Source organism: Heterodontus francisci, chromosome 4 (assembly GCF_036365525.1).
Source record: "Heterodontus francisci isolate sHetFra1 chromosome 4, sHetFra1.hap1, whole genome shotgun sequence".
NCBI lineage: Eukaryota > Metazoa > Chordata > Chondrichthyes > Heterodontiformes > Heterodontidae > Heterodontus > Heterodontus francisci.
The window spans coordinates 30,664,817-30,683,123 of NC_090374.1; the positions used below are offsets into that span (position 1 = coordinate 30,664,817).

Sequence of the window (18,307 nt, forward strand, 5' to 3'; positions counted from 1 at the left end):
CTGCTGGCCTGTGCCAACCCCTGCCACACCTCCATCCTCCTCCAATTGCCTCTCCCAGACTTAGCTGCTGCTCCCGATGGGTGTCCTAGCTGCTTAATCGCGTCATTCTGTGCCCGCACGCCCACCCCGGACCAGTGAACTATCTCTGGGTTGCGACTGGCACCAGCAGTCACTGGTAATATACAAATAAAGTCAGAGGACCAATTTCCTGCGGTCATTCTGTGGGACTCCTTGGGGGTGAGCAGCAACATCTGCATTCGGATCACTCCTGGATTTAGGCGCGATCCAACATCTAGGCCCAAGTTTTCTAAGGGTTACAGGTAAGGGGTTGTGGGGTAGGCCAAAGGTAGCACCAAGATTATTTAATTAGTATTACTGTAGACTTTCAGTCATTGATTCTAGCCTGGACAAAGAGCCATTCACACATCCAAAAAAAATAGTAACAAGCAAAATATTTATTCAGTCTTGTTGAATTATGCAGCAGTAGGCCAGAGCTTCACTTCCACAATTCCCCAATGGCGAGTTACAGATTTCAACACCTCCTAAATTCTTTGTTAATTATATTACTAAGGCAACCAAGGCCTCAACTCATGCAGCCAGCAAGTACTGGAAAGTACTAGTGGTGTGTTACTTTTTTTTATCCTGAGGGTTCTCATACAGATACTTTACTGACCTGATTCTATTGAAGTTAATGGCCTGAGGTAGGGGTGGGGGATTATTACCTTCGTTTTGCTACTTATAGTGTGTGAGTATAGGAAGGTACAATAATCTTATTGGCAATGTCAGCTTGGCTTCGTGGCTGCACTTTTACCTCTAATTCAGAAAGGGTTCGAGTCCCACTCCAGAGACTTGAACACTAAATCATGGCTGACACTCTGGTGCTGTACTTAGGGGATGCGACACTGTGGGATGTGCTGTCTTTTGGATGAAATGTTAAAACTGAGGCCCTCTCTGCCCTCTCAGGTGGATGGAAAGGATCCTAAGAAGGACAAGGGAGTTTTCCCAGGTGTTCTCGGCCAGTACTTTACCCTCAATCAACATCACTAAAACACATTATCTGGCCATTGATCTCCATGTTGTTTGTGAGAACTTGCTGTATTCAAATTGGTTGCTGTGTTTCATACATTACACCAAAGTACTTAATTGGATGTAAAGCACTTTGGAATATCCTGGGGTCATGAAAGGAGTGATATAAATGCAAATCTTTTTTCTGTCTTCATGTGGAATGGTCAACAGTCTCCACCCCACAGAGATGCAACTAAGCAGGTAAAAAGTGGCTTCCTGTAAAATACGGAATGAAACTGTTATTATAAGTGAACCAAGGGATGTGAGAATAGGACAGGATAGTGGAGTTTAGGTAAAAGATCAGCCATGGTCTTATTGAATGGCGAAGCAGGCTAGAGGGGCTGTATGGCCTAGTCCTACTCCTATTTCTTATTTTCTTATTATAGTAGTTGTTAAATGACATGGAATGGCAAGATAAAAATTAATATTCCTGTGAAAAGTTTTCATTGTCTTTTAAAAGTAAGCAACAAAAATTCTCAGTACTTACTGTCTTGCTGACATAGGAGGTGCTGGTGTTCACACATGTTACTCCCTCGCTGTTGCAGCAGCCACCACATCTGTAGACAGACACGCAGGACGGTTTAAAGATGATGTTTGTTGCTGACCCAAATTCTTTCCCCACGTCCAAGGACACCTCCCTGGGCATGCACTGAGTCTTTTTCCACTCAGAATCAATACCTGATTGGGCAGATTCAAATATCACAGAACAATAATCAAAACCTACTTGGGTTAGATGGATGAAAATCCAATACAGTAAAGCTCCTTTAAATAAACTGATCGTAATGACATTTATAAGGAGATAGAGAAAAGTTGCCATTTGTTTCCTGCTCACTAATTGAGAAACCCTGTTACAAGAACACTTTTAGGAAATTGGACAACACAGAGATTTAGGACATTGCTCTTTTCTCCTTGTAATTTGGATAGGAGGAGACTCTGGTCTCTCTGAGGGTGTAGAATTCTGACATAGAGTCATACAGTCATAGAGTCGTACAGCATAGAAGCAGGCCCTTCGGCCGACCGCATCCATGCCAACCATAATGCCGATCTATACTAATCCCACCTGCCTGCATTAATTCCATATCCCTCCATGTTTTGCTCATTCAAGTACCTGTCCAAATGCCTCTTAAATTTTGCTACTGTTCCTGCCTCCACCACCTCCTCTGGCAGCTCATTCCAGATACCCACTATTCTTTGTGTGAAAAATGTACTCCTTTGATCCCCTTTAAACCTCTTCCCTCTCACCTTAAATCTATGCCCTCTATTTTAGTCACCCCTACCATGGGAAACAGACTCTGGCTGTCTACCCTATCTATGCCTCTCATAATTTTATATACCTCTATCATGTCCCCTCTCAGCCTCCTTCGCTCCAGGGAAAACAGACCCAGTCTATCCAATTTCTCTTTATAACTCAAGCCTTCCAAACCAGGCAACATCCTTGTGAATCTTTTCTGCACCCTCTCCAGGTTACTCACAACTTCCTGTAGTGTAGCGACCAGAACTGCACACAGTATTCCAAATGCGGCCTAACCAACGTTATGTACAACTGTAACAGGAATGTCCCAACTCTTGTACTCAATGCCTCGGCCGATGAAGGCAAGCATGCCATACGCCTCCTTCACTACCCTGTCTACCTGTGTTGCCACTTTCAGGGAACTATGTACTTGCACCCCAAGGTCTCTCTGCTCAACAACACTCCCCAGGGCCCTGCCATTCATTGTATATATCCTGCCCTGGTTTAACTTCCCAAAATGCATCACTTCACATCTATCTGCGTTAAATTCCATTTGCCAATCCCTTGCCCACTTTCCCAGTTTATCTATATCCTATTGTAACCTTAGACAACCTTCTTCACTGTCTACTATACCACCAATTTTGGTAACATGAAAGAATCTAGGATAGTGTCATGAGCATTGCCAAAGACTGCCCAGAATTTAGGACCAAAATTGGCCACTAATTCAAGGAACAAGCTGGATTGCTGCTACTGAACATGAAGGAATGCAGTAACAAAGCTGGGACAACTGCATTATCAGGAATGGTAGAAAGAACTTTATTCTGAAGCACAACCCATACATACAACGTGTCAAGGATCATCACCAGCATATACTCAATTTTATTTACAAACCATGTAATAATTCTAGTTCCAGTGAAGCTCAATGCAAGCTCGATGAACAGCACCTTATCTTCCGATTAGGCACTCTACAACTATCTGGACTCAATGCTGAGTTCAACAACTTCAGACCATCACTGCCATTTTGATTGTCTTTTCCCATGTGCCAGCCTTAAACTTGTTTTTCATGTTTTTGCTTTCTGACAGAACTGTTCATTATTCTGCCATTCACACTCTCTCTGGCAAATGTTTTGTCTTTTACTAAGGCTATTACTACTCCCTTTGCCTTTTGTTCCATAACTGTCATTTAATCTCTCCTGCCCTCTGCCCTATCAGACTTCCCTTTTGTTCTTCTTCCCCCCCCTCCCACTTGCTCAAAGCCTATTACTTTTCTACCCTTTGCCAGCTCTGATGAAAGGTCACAGACCTGAAACGTTAACTCTGTTTCTCTCTCCACAGATGCTGCCAGACCTGCTGTGTATTTTTCCAGCACTTTCTGTTCAAATAAAGCAAACTGCCCAAGGCCACAAGTGCAGTAATATAGCCTCTGCTAATCATTTTATGGCAGACTTCATAATGCCATATGTTTTGCTTCTTCAATCGATTCTAACATTTCTCATGTATGAGGACTCGTGTTGCCAGGTACAGCTCCAAATAATGGATTGTTTCTGAACTACACATTTTTCTGAGGATGCAGTCACAGACTGTGCATTGAGAAAAGGGGATCATTACCACAATATCAAGCCATGTTTCTAAGTTTCATTCGCCAGTTTCCCAGAAAGAAAATTAAAACAAGAAATGCAACCAGTTTTGTTGAGTCAACATTGCAGGCACCAAAATTAATATCGAGTTTACCACTGTATTGCTGACACTCGCGATCATTTCCTAAATAAGTTCTGCTTGTCATCAGTTTTGATGTAAATATGATGTGATACCTAATATGTTTCATGCTGCCTGTTCTTTAAACCAGCCTCCTCCAAACAGGCTTCCTAATTTTAAAGTTATGTATATGTCCACATGGCGTAGAAACGCAGATTATTAGTCGACCATTTCAACACAGTATTTTGGCCTAGAAATTGGATTGCACTTGAACAAGGGCAGAAAGTACCTAAAGAGGCAGGAGTATAGGCAATAGTCCCATTGGCCCCATTTGTATGATCTGGCAAGCATCAGGCACCAGTCACAGCCCCAGAGGCAGCTCACCAGTTATGGGGAAGGAGCGAGATCGACCAGCATCCCAGCATTATACTTACCGGGGGAGAAAATTGTGTGTGTAGCAGTGCTGAGCATCAAATCCCTGGGAGCAGACAGTGCCATGAGCCACTACTTATGCAGCCTGCGTTGCATTCCTCATTGATCTCATTGATAAAAGTGGCATTACGTGAATCAATTTCTCTGCTATTTCCTGCATATACCAGGTGATGACATCCACAGAGGTTAAAAAGGATACAACTGGCATCTTTCTTGGAAGGTGTCCTATTGTGGTGACTCAGTCTCAGGTGACTGATACTGCTGTCAGCATAAGCCATTATATCTGGTTTCCTTGAATTTTAGTGAGTGCAAAAAATAGGCTTTACAAATTTCCTGGGATGCAACAACAACAAACCAAATCTTCAGAAGAAGGAGACCTTTTAGAACAAAGTTCCTGGAACTCCCTTCCTAACAGCACTGCGGGTGTACCTACACCACATGGACTGCAGCGGTTCAAGAAGGCAGCTCACCACCACCTTCTCAAGGGCAATTAAGGATGGGCAATAAATGCTGGCCTTCCCAGTGATGCTAACATCCCATGAAAGAATAAATAAATAATCAAAATCGCTCAGAATTAGGGCAATTTTACAGTGAGAAATGGTTACTGACTATTAATATTCAGGTAGACTTTGATGTCATTTCGAGAATCATTCCTTCACTACCATACAATGACTGAACATGTACATTTCAGTAAAAAAAATTCTCCAGTGTGAATGAAATCATTGTCCAATCTTGAAAGACCTGATTTTATGATACATTGCACATAACTCACAGAAAGGAATCTTAAGCTTATGTTCTCCTTTTGCTTTTTCAAGTGGGCAGTGAACCTCAAGTACCCAATGTTGATTTGGTCTTTTGATTTGCTTGATGTCCAGCATCCTGTTTGTATTGGCAAGTTGGAGGTTGGTTTACATCTTTAAACCCAGTGAAAATCAGCCTCTTATTGCCAGGATAAATGCCATAAATCCACTACTGTGAATTGATCTTAGCCTTAAATAAACCCACTAACTGCGCAATAGGTTTCATTTCAGAACCAATCTGGAAGAAGTAGAGTTTATATTGCATCCCCTGTTCTGCCACGCATTTCAGAGCAGGCTGTTGCATCCAACCCAGTGTCACCTTCCGTATGACACCTACATTGGCTTCAAAATAAAGACCGCAAAAATATACCTTTAGGCCTTTGTTGTGTCTCTGAAATGGTTTCTGTTTAGTTTTTCATAGGATACCTGCTCTTTTCACTTCAGACTGACAGTGCTTACTCGTTGAAAGCTTTAAAGTGTGAAATTCGATTTGGGCAGGGAATGCAAAAAGAGAAGTAATGCATTTGTTTATCCAGTTATACGTCTTGCACAATATTCCTTTCCATTGAAATAATGCAATTTTGCAGCAAGGGATTGCATTTCCACATTCCTTCCAGTAGGGGAGCTGTTGCTCTCCACACAGTGCAACTGGTAGTTTAGTCAGAGTGTTCATTAACAAATGGTTAATCCTGCATATGGGTAGACATTTGCTTAATCCCTCATTATTTATTTCACATCAGAGCTGGAGAAAAAGCTTTTGTAGGGAGGACAAGGATTTCTGAATGCTAGCTCATCTACTTTATTACCGTGCAAGAATAAATACAGATGAGCGAGGCCATTTGATTCACTTTTCATTGCCCATCATAGCATCGAACTTCCTCTTGAGTGACTCTTGAATTTTTCCTCCATTCATCTACCCAGCAGACCATCCAGGTTTTGGCCATTCTTTGCATGACCAGCCCATCTTATCAAGTTCTAGCTCAGTTTGCCTTCGGCGAGAATGAAGCCATGCACAAGTGAAAAGCATGAGTACCTTGTTGAGGTCACAAGGGGGCATTATTGTTACATCCCTGGCCTCCACTACAATACAAGCAGATAAAGAGCAGTGTGGATCAGCTTCAATAAAATGTAAGATGCCCAGACCATTTATGACTAAGCCTAAGAAGGTATCCATTTTAGACCCAAAAGTGTTATGGAGAATGGTGAGTCTCCACAGAGGTTCTCCTGTTCGTCCACTGTCATTTGGATGGGAGAGAGGTAGAAATCAGATAAAATAAGTAGATGAGCAGGTGACAACCCCATGGAAATTCACCCCCTTACTTTAACTTGAAATAGTGCTTATTATTAATCCCTTTTTTTTATTCTTTCATGAGATGCGGGTGTCACTGGCAGGCCAGCATTTGTTGCCCATCTCTAATTGCCCTTGAACAGAGTGGCTTGCAGAGTCATTTCAGAGGGCAGTTAAGAATCAACCACATTGCTGTGGGTCTGCAGTAACGTGTAGGCCAGACCAGGTAAGGACAGTAGATTTCCTTCCCTAAAGGACATTTGTGAACCTGATGAGTTTTTTGATGATAGTTTTAAGGCACCATTACTGAGATTAGCTTTCACTACCTGGTTTTTATTGATTAATTGAATTGAAATTCCACCAGGTAGCATGGTGAGATTTGAACCCATGTCTTTAGGAAATTAGACTGGGCCTCTAGATTATTAGTCGAGTGACATTACCACTACACCACTGTGAAACCTATGAAAATGAAAATCAGAAGAGATGTATAACAGGTGGTTGATCCAGTATTAGCTGCTTTACACTATCACCAGGGCGGAATCTTGTCCCCTTTAAGTATGATGACAGGGTGCGACTATTTCCAGGTCCCTACCCCACACTTGCCCTACTGACATGATCTGCTGGGAGACGCCTCCTAATTGGCCACCTCAGCGTCTACAGTCCAATTAAGGATGGGAGGTGGGTTCTTGAGGCTGTAGGCCCAATCAGGGGGCCTACTGCCTTGGAAGGATGGTAGCCCCACCAGCAGAGCTGGGCATTGCCGCTATAGGAGGGGAACCGCAGGGGTGCCTCCATCATGAGGCACCCTCTGAAGAGCTTTGTAACTTTTAAAAGAGCAGTCATAGGCGCCAGACCACCCCTGTGGAAAGGAAACCCCTCCGTAGGACGGCCTGTGGCCGCAGCTGTGGCCCGCTGATCCATTCAGCTCCGGTGCCGGTGCAACTGAATATTAGGAGCAAGGGATCAAATTTGGGAAGATATGATAAATCAATGAGTAGAGACAAGACAAGAAAGAAAGGTATTAATATGGAAAATGATAAACAGACTGTGAAAGGAAGGAACAGAGCATATAAATCTAAGAGTAAATCAACAGATAAGGCTAGAGGTTACAAAAATAAAAGTACACTTATGTGAGGAACAAGAGGATGGCCAGAGTGAGGGTAGGGCCAATCAGGGATAGTGGAGGGAACTTGTGCCTGGAGTCGGAGGAGGTAGGGGAGGTCCTAAATGAATACTTTGCTTCAGTATTCACTAGTGAGAGGGACCTGGTCGTTTGTGAGGACAGCGTGGAACAGGCTGATATGCTCGAACAGGTTGAGGTTAAGAGGGAGGATGTGCTGGAAATTTTGAATGATATGAGGACAGATAAGTCCCCGGGGCCAGACGGGATATACGCAAGGATATTACGGGAAGCGAGGGAAGAGATTGCTGCGCCTTTGGCGATGATCTTTGTGTCTTCACTGTCCACTGGAGTAGTACCAGATGATTGGAGGGTGGCAAATGTTGTTCCCTTGTTCAAGAAAGGGAATAGGGATAACCCTGGGAATTATAGACCAGTCAGTCTTACGTCGGTAGTGGGCAAATTATTGGAGAGGATTCTGAGAGACAGGATTTATGATTATTTGGAAAAGCATAGTTTGATTAGAGACAGTCAGCATGGCTTTGTGAGGGGCAGGTCATGCCTCACAAGCCTTATTGAATTCTTTGAAGATATGACAAAACACATTGATGAAGGAAGAGCAGTGGATGTGGTGTATATGGATTTTAGCAAGGCGTTTGATAAGGTTCCCCATGGTAGGCTCATTCAGAAAGTAAGGAGGCATGGGATTCAGGGAAAGTTGGCTGTCTGGATACAAAATTGGCTGGCCCATAGAAGTCAGAGGGTGGTAGTAGATGGAAAGTATTCAGCATGGAGCTCGGTGACCAGTGGTGTTCCACAAGGATCTGTTCTGGGACTCTGCTCTTTGTGATTTTTATAAATGACTTGGATGAGGAAGTGGAAGGCTGGGTTAGCAAGTTTGCCGATGACACGAAGGTTGCTGGAGTTGTGGATAGTGTGGAAGGCTGTTGTAGGTTGCAATGGGACATTGACAGGATGCAGAGCTGGGCTGAGAAGTGGCAGATTGAGTTCAACCTGGAAAAGTGTGAAGTGATTCATTTTGGAAGGTCGAATTTGAATGGGGAATACAGGCTTAAAGACAGGATTATTGGTAGTGTGGAGGAACAGAGGGATCTTGGGGTCCATGTCCATAGATCGCTCAAAGTTGCCACCCAAGTTGATAAGGTTGTTAAGAAGGCGTATGGTGTGTTGGCTTTCATTAACAGGGGGATTGAGTTTAAGAGCCGCGAGGTTATGCTGCAGCTCTATAAGGCCCTGGTTCGACCACACTTGGAATATTGTGTTCAGTTCTGGTTGCCTCATTATAGGAAGGATGTGGAAGCTTTAGAGAGGGTGCAGAGGAGATTTACCAGGATGCTGCCTGGACTGGAGGGCATGTCTTATGAAGAAAGGTTGAGGGAGCTAGGGCTTTTCTCATTGGAGCGAAGAAGGATGAGAGGTGACTTGATAGAGGGGTACAAGATGATGAGAGGCATAGATAGAGTGGATAGTCAGAGACTTTTTCCCAGGGTGGAAAGGGCTATCACCAGGGGGCATAATTTTAAGGTGATTGGAGGAAGGTTTCGGGGAGATGTCAGAGGTAGGTTCTTTACACAGAGAGTGGTGGGTGCATGGAATGCGCTGCCAGCGGTGGTAGTAGAAGCAGATACATTAGGGGCATTTAAGCGACTCTTGGATAGGTACATGGATGATAGTAGAATGAAGGGTAGGTAGTTAGTTTGATCTTCGAGTCGGTTAAAGGTTCGGCACAACATCGTGGGCCGAAGGGCCTGTACTGTGCTGTACTGTTCTATGACAAAACTAAAGACTATGAATGCACATAGAATTCAAAACAAAACTGATGAACTGAGAGTGCAAATAGAAATAAATAAGTATGATCTTGATAGCCATTACAGAGACATGGCTGCAGGATGACAGATTGGGATCTGAATATTGAAGGGTACATGGCATTTAGGAAGGACAGGAAGCTAGGAAATGGTGGAGGGGTAGCTCTGTTAATGAATGATGGTATTAGCACAACAGAGAGGGAGGATGTCCTAAGTTCAGGAAACCACGATGTAGAAGCAGTTTGGGTAGAGATGAGAAATCATAAAGGCAAGAAGTCACTTGTAGGAGTGGTGTATAGGCCACCTAACATTAACCACACTGTAGGATGGGATATCAAGGAAGAAATAATGGCAGGTTGACAACAAGGTACAGCGATAATTATGGGGGATTTTAACCTACATATAAACTGGAAAAATCAGATGGCAGGGGTAGTCTAGATGAGGAGTACATAGAATGTTTTCAGGATAATTTCTTGGAACAATACATTCTCAAGCCAATCAGAGAGCAGGCTATACCAGACCTGGTATTGTGCAACGAGATTGGATTAATTAATGACCTCATAGTTAGGCGCCCCTAGGTAGCAGCGATCATAATATGATTACATTTTACATTCAATTTGAGGGAGAGAAGAGTGGGTCAAAGACTTGTATTTTAACTTAAATAAGGGCAATTATGAGGGCATGAAAGCAGAGCTAGCTAAAGTGAACTGGCAAATCAGGTTAAGGGATAGGTTAATAGAGATGCAGTGGCAGACATTTAAGGGGATATTTCAGAATACACAAAATAGATACATTTCAACGAGAAAGAAAAATTCCAAGGATGGGATCCGCCATCCGTTAAAGATAGTATCAAGCTTAAAGAAAAAGCCTATAATTGCGCAAAGATGGGAGGCAGGTCAGAAGATTGGACAGAATATAAAAACAGCAAAGAATGACTGAAAGATTGATAAGGAAGGTAAAATAAGAGTTCAAGAGAAAGCTAGCTAGAAATATAAAGACAGATAGTAAGAGTTTCTATAGATATTTAAAAAAGAAAAGTTAACAAAGTGAGCGTTGGTCCTTTAGAAAGTGAGTCTAGGGAATTAATAATGGATAATAAGGAGATAGCAGATGAATTGAACAGATAATTTGCATCTGTCTTCATTATTGAGGATACAAGTAATATCCCAGTCTAGGTGTAGGTCAGGAAATGGAAGGGAGGGAGGAGCTCAATAAAATTGCAATCACCAGGGAAGTAGTACTGAACAAATTGTTGGATCTGCGGGCTGACAAGTCCCTGGGTCCTGATGGACTTCATCCTAGGGTGTTAAAAGAAGTGGCTAGTGAGATAGTTGATGCGTTAGTTTTAATTTTCCAAAATTCCATAGATTTGGGGAAGGTTCCGTTAGATTGGAAAATAGTGACTGTAACTCCTTTATTCAAAGAAGGAGGGAGACAGAAAGCAGGAAACTACAGGCCAGTTAGCTTAACATCTGTCTTCGGGAAAATGTTAGAAGCTATTATGAAAGACGGTACAGCAGGGCATTTAGAAAAATTCAAGGTAATCGGGCAGAGTCAACATGGTTTTGTAAAAGGGAAATCATGTTTAACCAATTTATTGGAGTTCTTTAAGGGAGTTACATGTGTTGTGGATAAAGGGGAACTGGTGGATGTATTGTACTTAGATTTCCAGAAGGCATTTGATAAGGTTATTGCAGAAAATAATAGCTCATGGTGTAGGGGGTAACATATTGGCAGGAATAGAAGATTGGCTAGCTAACAGGAAACAGAGAGTAGGTATAAATGGGCCATTTTCTGGTTGGCAAGATGTAACGAGTGGTGTGCCACAGGGATCTGTGCTGGGGCCTCAACTTTTTACAATTTAAACAAATGACTTAGATGAAGGAACTCAAGATATGGTTGCTAAATTTGCTGATGACACGAAGATGGGTAGGAAAGTAACTTGTGAAGAGGACATAAGGAAGCTACAAAGGGATATAGATAGGTTAAGTGAGTGGGGCAAAGACCTGGCAAATGGAGTATAATGTGGGAAAGTATGAAATTGTCCACTTTGGCAGGAAGAATGAAAAAGCATATCATCTAAATAGTGAGAGATTGCAGAGCTCTGAGATGCAGAGGGATCTGGGTGTCCTAGTGCATGAATCGCAAAAGGTTAGTATGCAGGTACAGCAAGTAATTAGGAAAGCTAATAGAATGTTATCATTTATAACGAGGGGAATTGAATACAAAAGTAGGGAGGTTATACAGGGCATTGGTGAGACCACATCTGGAGTACTCTGTACAGTACTGGTCTCCTTGTTTAAGGAAGGATGTAAATGTGTTGAGACAGGACAGAGAAGGTTGACTAGACTAATACCTGGAATGGGCGAGCTGTCGTATGAGGAAAGATTGGACAGGCTAGGCTTGTAGGCGCTGGAATTGAGAAGAGTAAGAGGTGACTTGATTGAAACATATAAGATCCTGAGGGGTCTTGACAGGGTGGATGTGGAAAGGATGTTTCCCTTTGTGGGAGAATCTAGAACTAGGGGTCACTGTTTAAAAATAAGGGGTCGCCCATTTAAGACAGAGATGAGGAGACATTTTTTCTCTCATAGGGTCGTGAGTCTTTGGAATTCTCTTCCTCAAAGGGCGATGGAAGCAGAGTCTTTTAATATTTTTAAGGCAGAGGTAGACAGATTCTTGATAAGCAAGGGGGTGAAAGGTTATCGGGAGGTAGGTGGAAATGTGGAGTAATCTGTTCAGCTATGAACTTATTGGATGGCAGAGCAGGCCCAAGGGGCCGAGTGGCCTACTCCTGCTCCTAATTCATATGTTTGTAACTAACAGAGGCCTTGAAGACTCTCCATCCAGCCGCCAGCAAGTTGCCTTCAGGTACTTGCCAGGTTTTGGCCTCAGCACAATTGGGCAATTACTAATGCAAAGTGACAACTGCCTGCTGCCAGGCGGGTAACCCTTGATATTTCCAGTCTGCCTTCGTGAGAGCGGTTGGAGGAAGGAACCCGTTGGCCCACCAACCAGCTGCCCTCCTGTCGTACATTCCTCCTGGTCCAACTGTCAAAGCTGCCTCCAAAGTCAAAATTACACCCAGTATCTTACATATCCCTTTAAGGTCCTCCTCCCATTTACTTCTATTCGAGGCTGAGGAAGCCACCTTTTTATATCCTTCCCTGCCTTCTTGGTTCTCGATTTGGGAATGGGTCTCGTGGCCCTTTCTGCATTGCTTCCAGGATTTGAAGGTTCCTCTTCTGCCTTGATAACCACTACTGTACTCAGCAGGATATGGCTCGATCAAACCAGTTCACAGCTTCAGCACGATGCCCTCATGACATTGTTCTGCTTGCATTTTTAATTGCTGGACTGGACATGACAGACTGCCATGACAGGGAGCTACAGATTTGCTTCAGTTGAAAGACAACCAATTATTCTCAGCAAGGAATCCTGGCTCAATTTTTGTTTTTTATTCATTCATGGGATGTGGGTTGGCTAAGCCAGTATTTGTTGCCCATTCCTAATTGCCTTTGAGAAGGAGCCTTCTTGAACTGCTGCAGTCCTTGGGATGTAGGTACACCTACAATGCTGTTAGGAAGGGAGTTCCAGGATCTTGACCCAGCGACACTGAAGGAACGGCGATCTCGTTCCAAGTCAGGATGGTGTGTGGCTTACAGGAGAACTTGCAGGTGGTAGTGTTCCCATGCATCTGCTGCCTTTGTCCTTCTAGGTGGTAGAGGTCGCGGGTTTGGAAGGTGCTATCTAAGGAACCTTGGTGCGTTGCGGCAGTGCATCTTATAGATGGTACACACTGCTGCCACTGTGTGTCAGCAGTGGAGGGAGTGAATGTATGTAGATGGGGTGCCAATCAAGCGGGCTGCTTTGTCCTGGATAGTGTCGAGCTTCTTGAGTGTTGTTGGATTGGCACCCATCCACACAAATGGGCATATTCCATTATTCTCCCGACTTGTTCCTTGTAGATGGTGGACAGGCTTTGGGGAGTCAGGTGGTGAGTTACTCACCGCAGAATTCTCAGCCTCTGATCCGCTCTTGGAGCCACAGTATTTATATGGCTGGTCCAGTTCAATTCAAGGCTGTGAAATTTGATGGGTTAGCAATTTGCTCTTCCTTTACTTTTGTCAACGAAATGTTGTGTGATGGTTTCTATATCCAACAAAAACAAAGCGCAAGGTTTTCCAGTCATCAACCAAAAAGTGGATGACACCTCTTCCTTGGATTTTTACAGCCCGTTTTCTGCAGCTGAAAAGGCAGTAATCTTGGTCTCTGCCCTTCATAAGCGCACAGATGTAAGAAAAACTTAAGCAAGAGAAATTACAGCTGTGGCATGGATTTGCTGAAGGGAAGCAATGCAATTCAGAAGCTCCACTAAATCCAGCTGTGTGCATTCAAGCACTGAGCCCCGCATTCATTCGTTCTGCTTCTAAAATTCCTGTGGTCTGATCTTTCTATGCAAGTGTGATGGGACAGAACCCCGAACTGCCATAACCCAAAGCTGGATAGCCTGTCTCAGATCCCAGCAATATTTACATGACTGCAATATGTATCTGCAAGGACATTTCAGTAGAGTATTCCCCCCAAACCCCAATCTGTCTGCTAAAATGTGGTGCGACGCAAACTCATTTGGCATAACCCCAAGGCTGAACAGGTGAAAATGTCTTCAGCTCTGAAGAGAGCCTTATAGCACTCAAGAAAATATCTTTTGGCAATGTCTGGGGCTTTCTTAAAGGCTTCAACAAAATCTGGGCTGTCATGAGTTCTGCTGAGATCTACCAGAGGGATATTGGGCAGGATTCATGGAGAAGCCCCACATTTCTTCCATTTAATGGGGGGAACTCAGCAGGTGGAAGATCTGTCCATGGGCCCCCTACACTGTAATTTGATAGACCAATGAAAATTGATGGAATCCCACGGTTGCAGCATTATATCCTAAATTCCTGGCCCCCACCCTAGCAGAAATCAGGGTTTCTCTCCCCTCTCACCCAGAAATTTTGGGGTTCCAGTTTAGGTATAAATAAGGAGCATGGTGGAGTTGTTTGCTTGACGGTCTATGCTGCCATTTTGGTTGACACTTGTCAAGTGGTAAGTTCGTGATTTCCTAGAGAGGCTAAGCATGGTCACTCTCATAGTTCATCTTGGTGGCTGGTGACTTTAATATTGCTTTTCCACAGAACTAATGTTTAGTCAATGGCAACAAAGCAACATTCTGCGAAAGCCCTTTTGCCAGAGAGAAACTGAGAAAAAAATGACCTTTCTGACCTGGATCCAAGGTCAGAGGGCAAAGTGGGCAATTATTAGTATGAATTAGGCGATATCTATCCAGCTACTCATGATTTTAATTTTGATTTTTGTCTGCCTAGTGTCATGCCCAGCAAAGACATGTCCCATTCATAACTTTAAACATTGACAGTATCCAGCATAGAATCTTCTGGAACTGAATTTTCCTTTTGTTTTAAATGAACCACAATGGACATTAAAAGTGGACGTGGGCTGTAAAGATGGCAGCCGAATGTCAGCTGACCTGACTTGTGTATTCAAAAACTGACTCACTGGGCTGGATTTTACGAACCCTCTGCAGCTCAAAAAATGGCAGCCCGCCCGTGCGGGCCGCACGCCAAAGAGCTGCTGCGATCTTAAGCGCTGGGATTCATTTAAATAGCCGGGGTGGCCTGCCGCCCCCGCCTCCAATCACGTGAAGGAGGTGGGCTGTCCGTCCCTGGCAATGGCGTCAGCTGCCCGAGTGCTGGTGCTATTTTTAAAGGACAGCCAGCCCTGCCGGCATATTTAAATTTTTAAAGAAAGAATCCCCAAAATCAAATCAATACATTTCTGATGTTCCTTCCCCCCCAATAACAATTAAAATAATAATTTGCCCTTTCCCTCCAAAACACTTCACTTTTACACCTGATCTTTCCCTCCACAAACTGCACATAGTTGAAGGTTCAACCCTTCCCACCATCCCCTAAACTCATTACGTGTTTTTGACCCCGTCCCCACCCCCAGCACTGATCAACTTACCTCCTTCTCCTCCCCACCAGTGTGGCGCTGCGTTTCCCTGGACGGGGATTCGAAGGCATGGCAGTGCTGGCCGCCACGCCGAAGATTGAGGTGGGCCCTCAACATTTATTAATTTTATTGATTTGCATATTTAAATGCCGGGAGGATCAGGCCAGACCATGGTGGCGCCGAGGTCCATGACGGGCCTCATCCGGAGCCATCTTCGGGACTCCCCGCCATGGGTCACGACGTTGAGGGCTTGTTAAAATCCAGCCCACTGTCTCAAAAGGACAGAAGAATACCTTCCAGACTAAGAGGTGTCATCAAAGCCCATCCTGAAACCATCAGGAGACATTCCTGAATTGAATGGGTCTCTCCTAAAACAAAGCAGGTGATTGTCTTAACCCTCCTCAGGCCGAATGTCTTACGACAATAAACCAAGATGGGGCTAATCAACCTAGATCCCCAGCATATTTGGAAAAGGAAATGTGAGAAGTCACATGGTGGGGCAGCCATGTTTGTCTCCTTTTAAAAATCTTTTAAAATAGAGACTGCAGAAAAAATTAGCAAGCAGACCAGGCAGTAACATCGTGTCTTAAAAAAACTGGAGGCTGTAACATCTTAAGGTCTTTAGCCAGTTCCTTTTCAAGTCCACCTGGACAGAAAACCAACCTCCCAGTAATGTGACTATAAGCTACTGACATCAGGACTTGCTGAAAATCCAACTCTTCGAGAGAATCCTGCAATGACTTTGAAAAACGACTCTGGCTATCGAATCCACTTAACTACACTTCGGGAATGAAAAGTAGGCTGGCACAGTGGCGCAGTGGTTAGCACTGCAGCCTCACAGCTCCAGCAACCTGGGTTTGGTACTGCCTGTGCAGAGTTTGTAAGTTCTCCCTGTGACTACGTGGGTACCCTTTGGGTGCTCTGGTTTCCTCCCACCTACCAAAAACTTGCAGGTTGATAGGTAAATTGGCCATTGTAAAAAAAAATTGTCCCTAGTGTAGGTAGGTGGTAGGAGAATTGAGGGAAGGTGGGGATGTGAGAAGGAAAATGGGATTAATGTAGGATTAGTATAAATGGGTGGTTGATGGTTGGCACAGACTCGGTGGGCCAAAGGGCTGTTTCGGTGCTGTATCTCTCCATGACTCTATGAAAACACCTTCTTCACCAGGCCTGCAATGCATGCCTTTTCCCCAAGCTGAGCCAAATCACGTGACTTATGAACAATTCCTTTGCTTACAACTTGTAAAAATGCACTATTCTTTTAAAGGCTTTCTTTCTTGAGTGTGTGTGTGAGTGGTGAGTGAGAACGTTCGGTTCGAACGTGTGAATAAAAATAATCCTTTTTATTTAAATCTACAAAAAGCGTGCTGCTGGTTATTCAAATTGGTCCTACACTCAGGGGTTAAGAAACACACACATCTTCCTTGGGAAAAACACACTGATTACGGACAGTAAAGGGAAAAGAACTGGGATGACAATTCTCTCTCAATTCTGTGCGTAACACTAGATTCAGTAAAAGAACTAGTTGATAGAAATGTGGTTTTGGACAGACTCAATGATATAAACAAATCCTTTTCTGGATGTGTATCCAGTCCCACTGGAGTATCCGGGTAATCATGAAAAGCTTGTCTAGCATTATCGAACCGGTCGTCCATTACACACCATGCCTGTGAGCTGTTGTATAATGACCAATTCAATATTGTTCTATTTACAACTTTACCCAAAGTTAAACTGATTTCATGGCACTGTTTGTAAAGAAGAGCAGGGGGGCTTTCCCTGGAGTTCTGGCCAATATTTATCCCCTAGCCAACATCTCTAAATAAAGATTATATGGTCATTATTGCATCATGTACAGGGAAGGCAGTGGTATAGTGGTAATGTCACTGAATTAGTAATCTTGAGGCTCAGGCTAATGTCCTGGGAACATGGGTTCAAATCCCACCAGGGCAGCTGGTGGAATTTAAATTCAACTAATTAATAAATTGAATTGATCAATAACATTCTGGAATGAAAGCTAGTTTCAGTGTCGTGGCATTATGACCATTGTCGATTCTCATAAAAACCCATCTGGTTCATTAATACCATTTAGGGAAGGAAATCTGCCATCTTTACCCATTCTGGCCTCTGTGTGACCCACAGCAATGTGATTGACTCTTAACTGCTTCCGAAATGGCCTATCAGTTGTCAAGAGCAATTAGGGATGGGCAACAAATGCTGGCCTTGCCAGCAATGCCCACATCCCATGAAAGAATAAAAAAAAATTACATTGCTGTTTATGGAATGTTACTGTGCTCATATTGGCTGCTACATTTCCCTACATTACACCAGTGACTACATTTTACAAATACTTCATTGGCTGTAAAATGCTTTATGACATCCTGAGGCTGTCTTTTCCCTTTCTTTATAGATCGCAACAGAGTGACTTAGCCTATGAAAATACCTTTCTACAGTACTTTTGTCAATTTTGGCATTTACTTTGGCATTTATACTTTGATCTCTATTACCTTATTTGCTAAGTCCTTTGCTAGCGTTTTATCAAATTTGGCTATTTAACAATTATAACATTTGCTCATGTCCATTTAAGTCCTGTGCTCATTAATATTGTTGGCTATGCTTATGTTCTTTTTTAAGTATACAACCTCTCAGGACATCCTGAGAGGTCTTCAGAACAATTGACTGGCAGATAATACTGTTTGTGACACTGCGTCTTATTTATCCCTTCCCTATATTTTGAGTTTGTTCTCCTGCAGTAATAGTATTGTGTTTCCCTATTACACAGTTCACAAGCAAATCCAGCGCCCACTCACTAAATCTGATCATATAATTACTGGTAAAAAA

The 18,307-nt window shown here is 43.4% G+C and overlaps 1 protein-coding gene across 1 annotated transcript in view; it reads right to left on the minus strand.

The window, feature by feature from the left end:
• Positions 1-18,307, minus strand: part of vegfc (vascular endothelial growth factor c) — a 221,487-nt gene that overhangs the window by 68,125 nt on the left and 135,055 nt on the right. Inside the window, exon 3 of the mRNA XM_068029324.1 lies at positions 1,553-1,743. Coding sequence (XP_067885425.1) covers positions 1,553-1,743 — 191 coding nt within the window. The remainder of the gene's footprint in view (positions 1-1,552; positions 1,744-18,307) is intronic.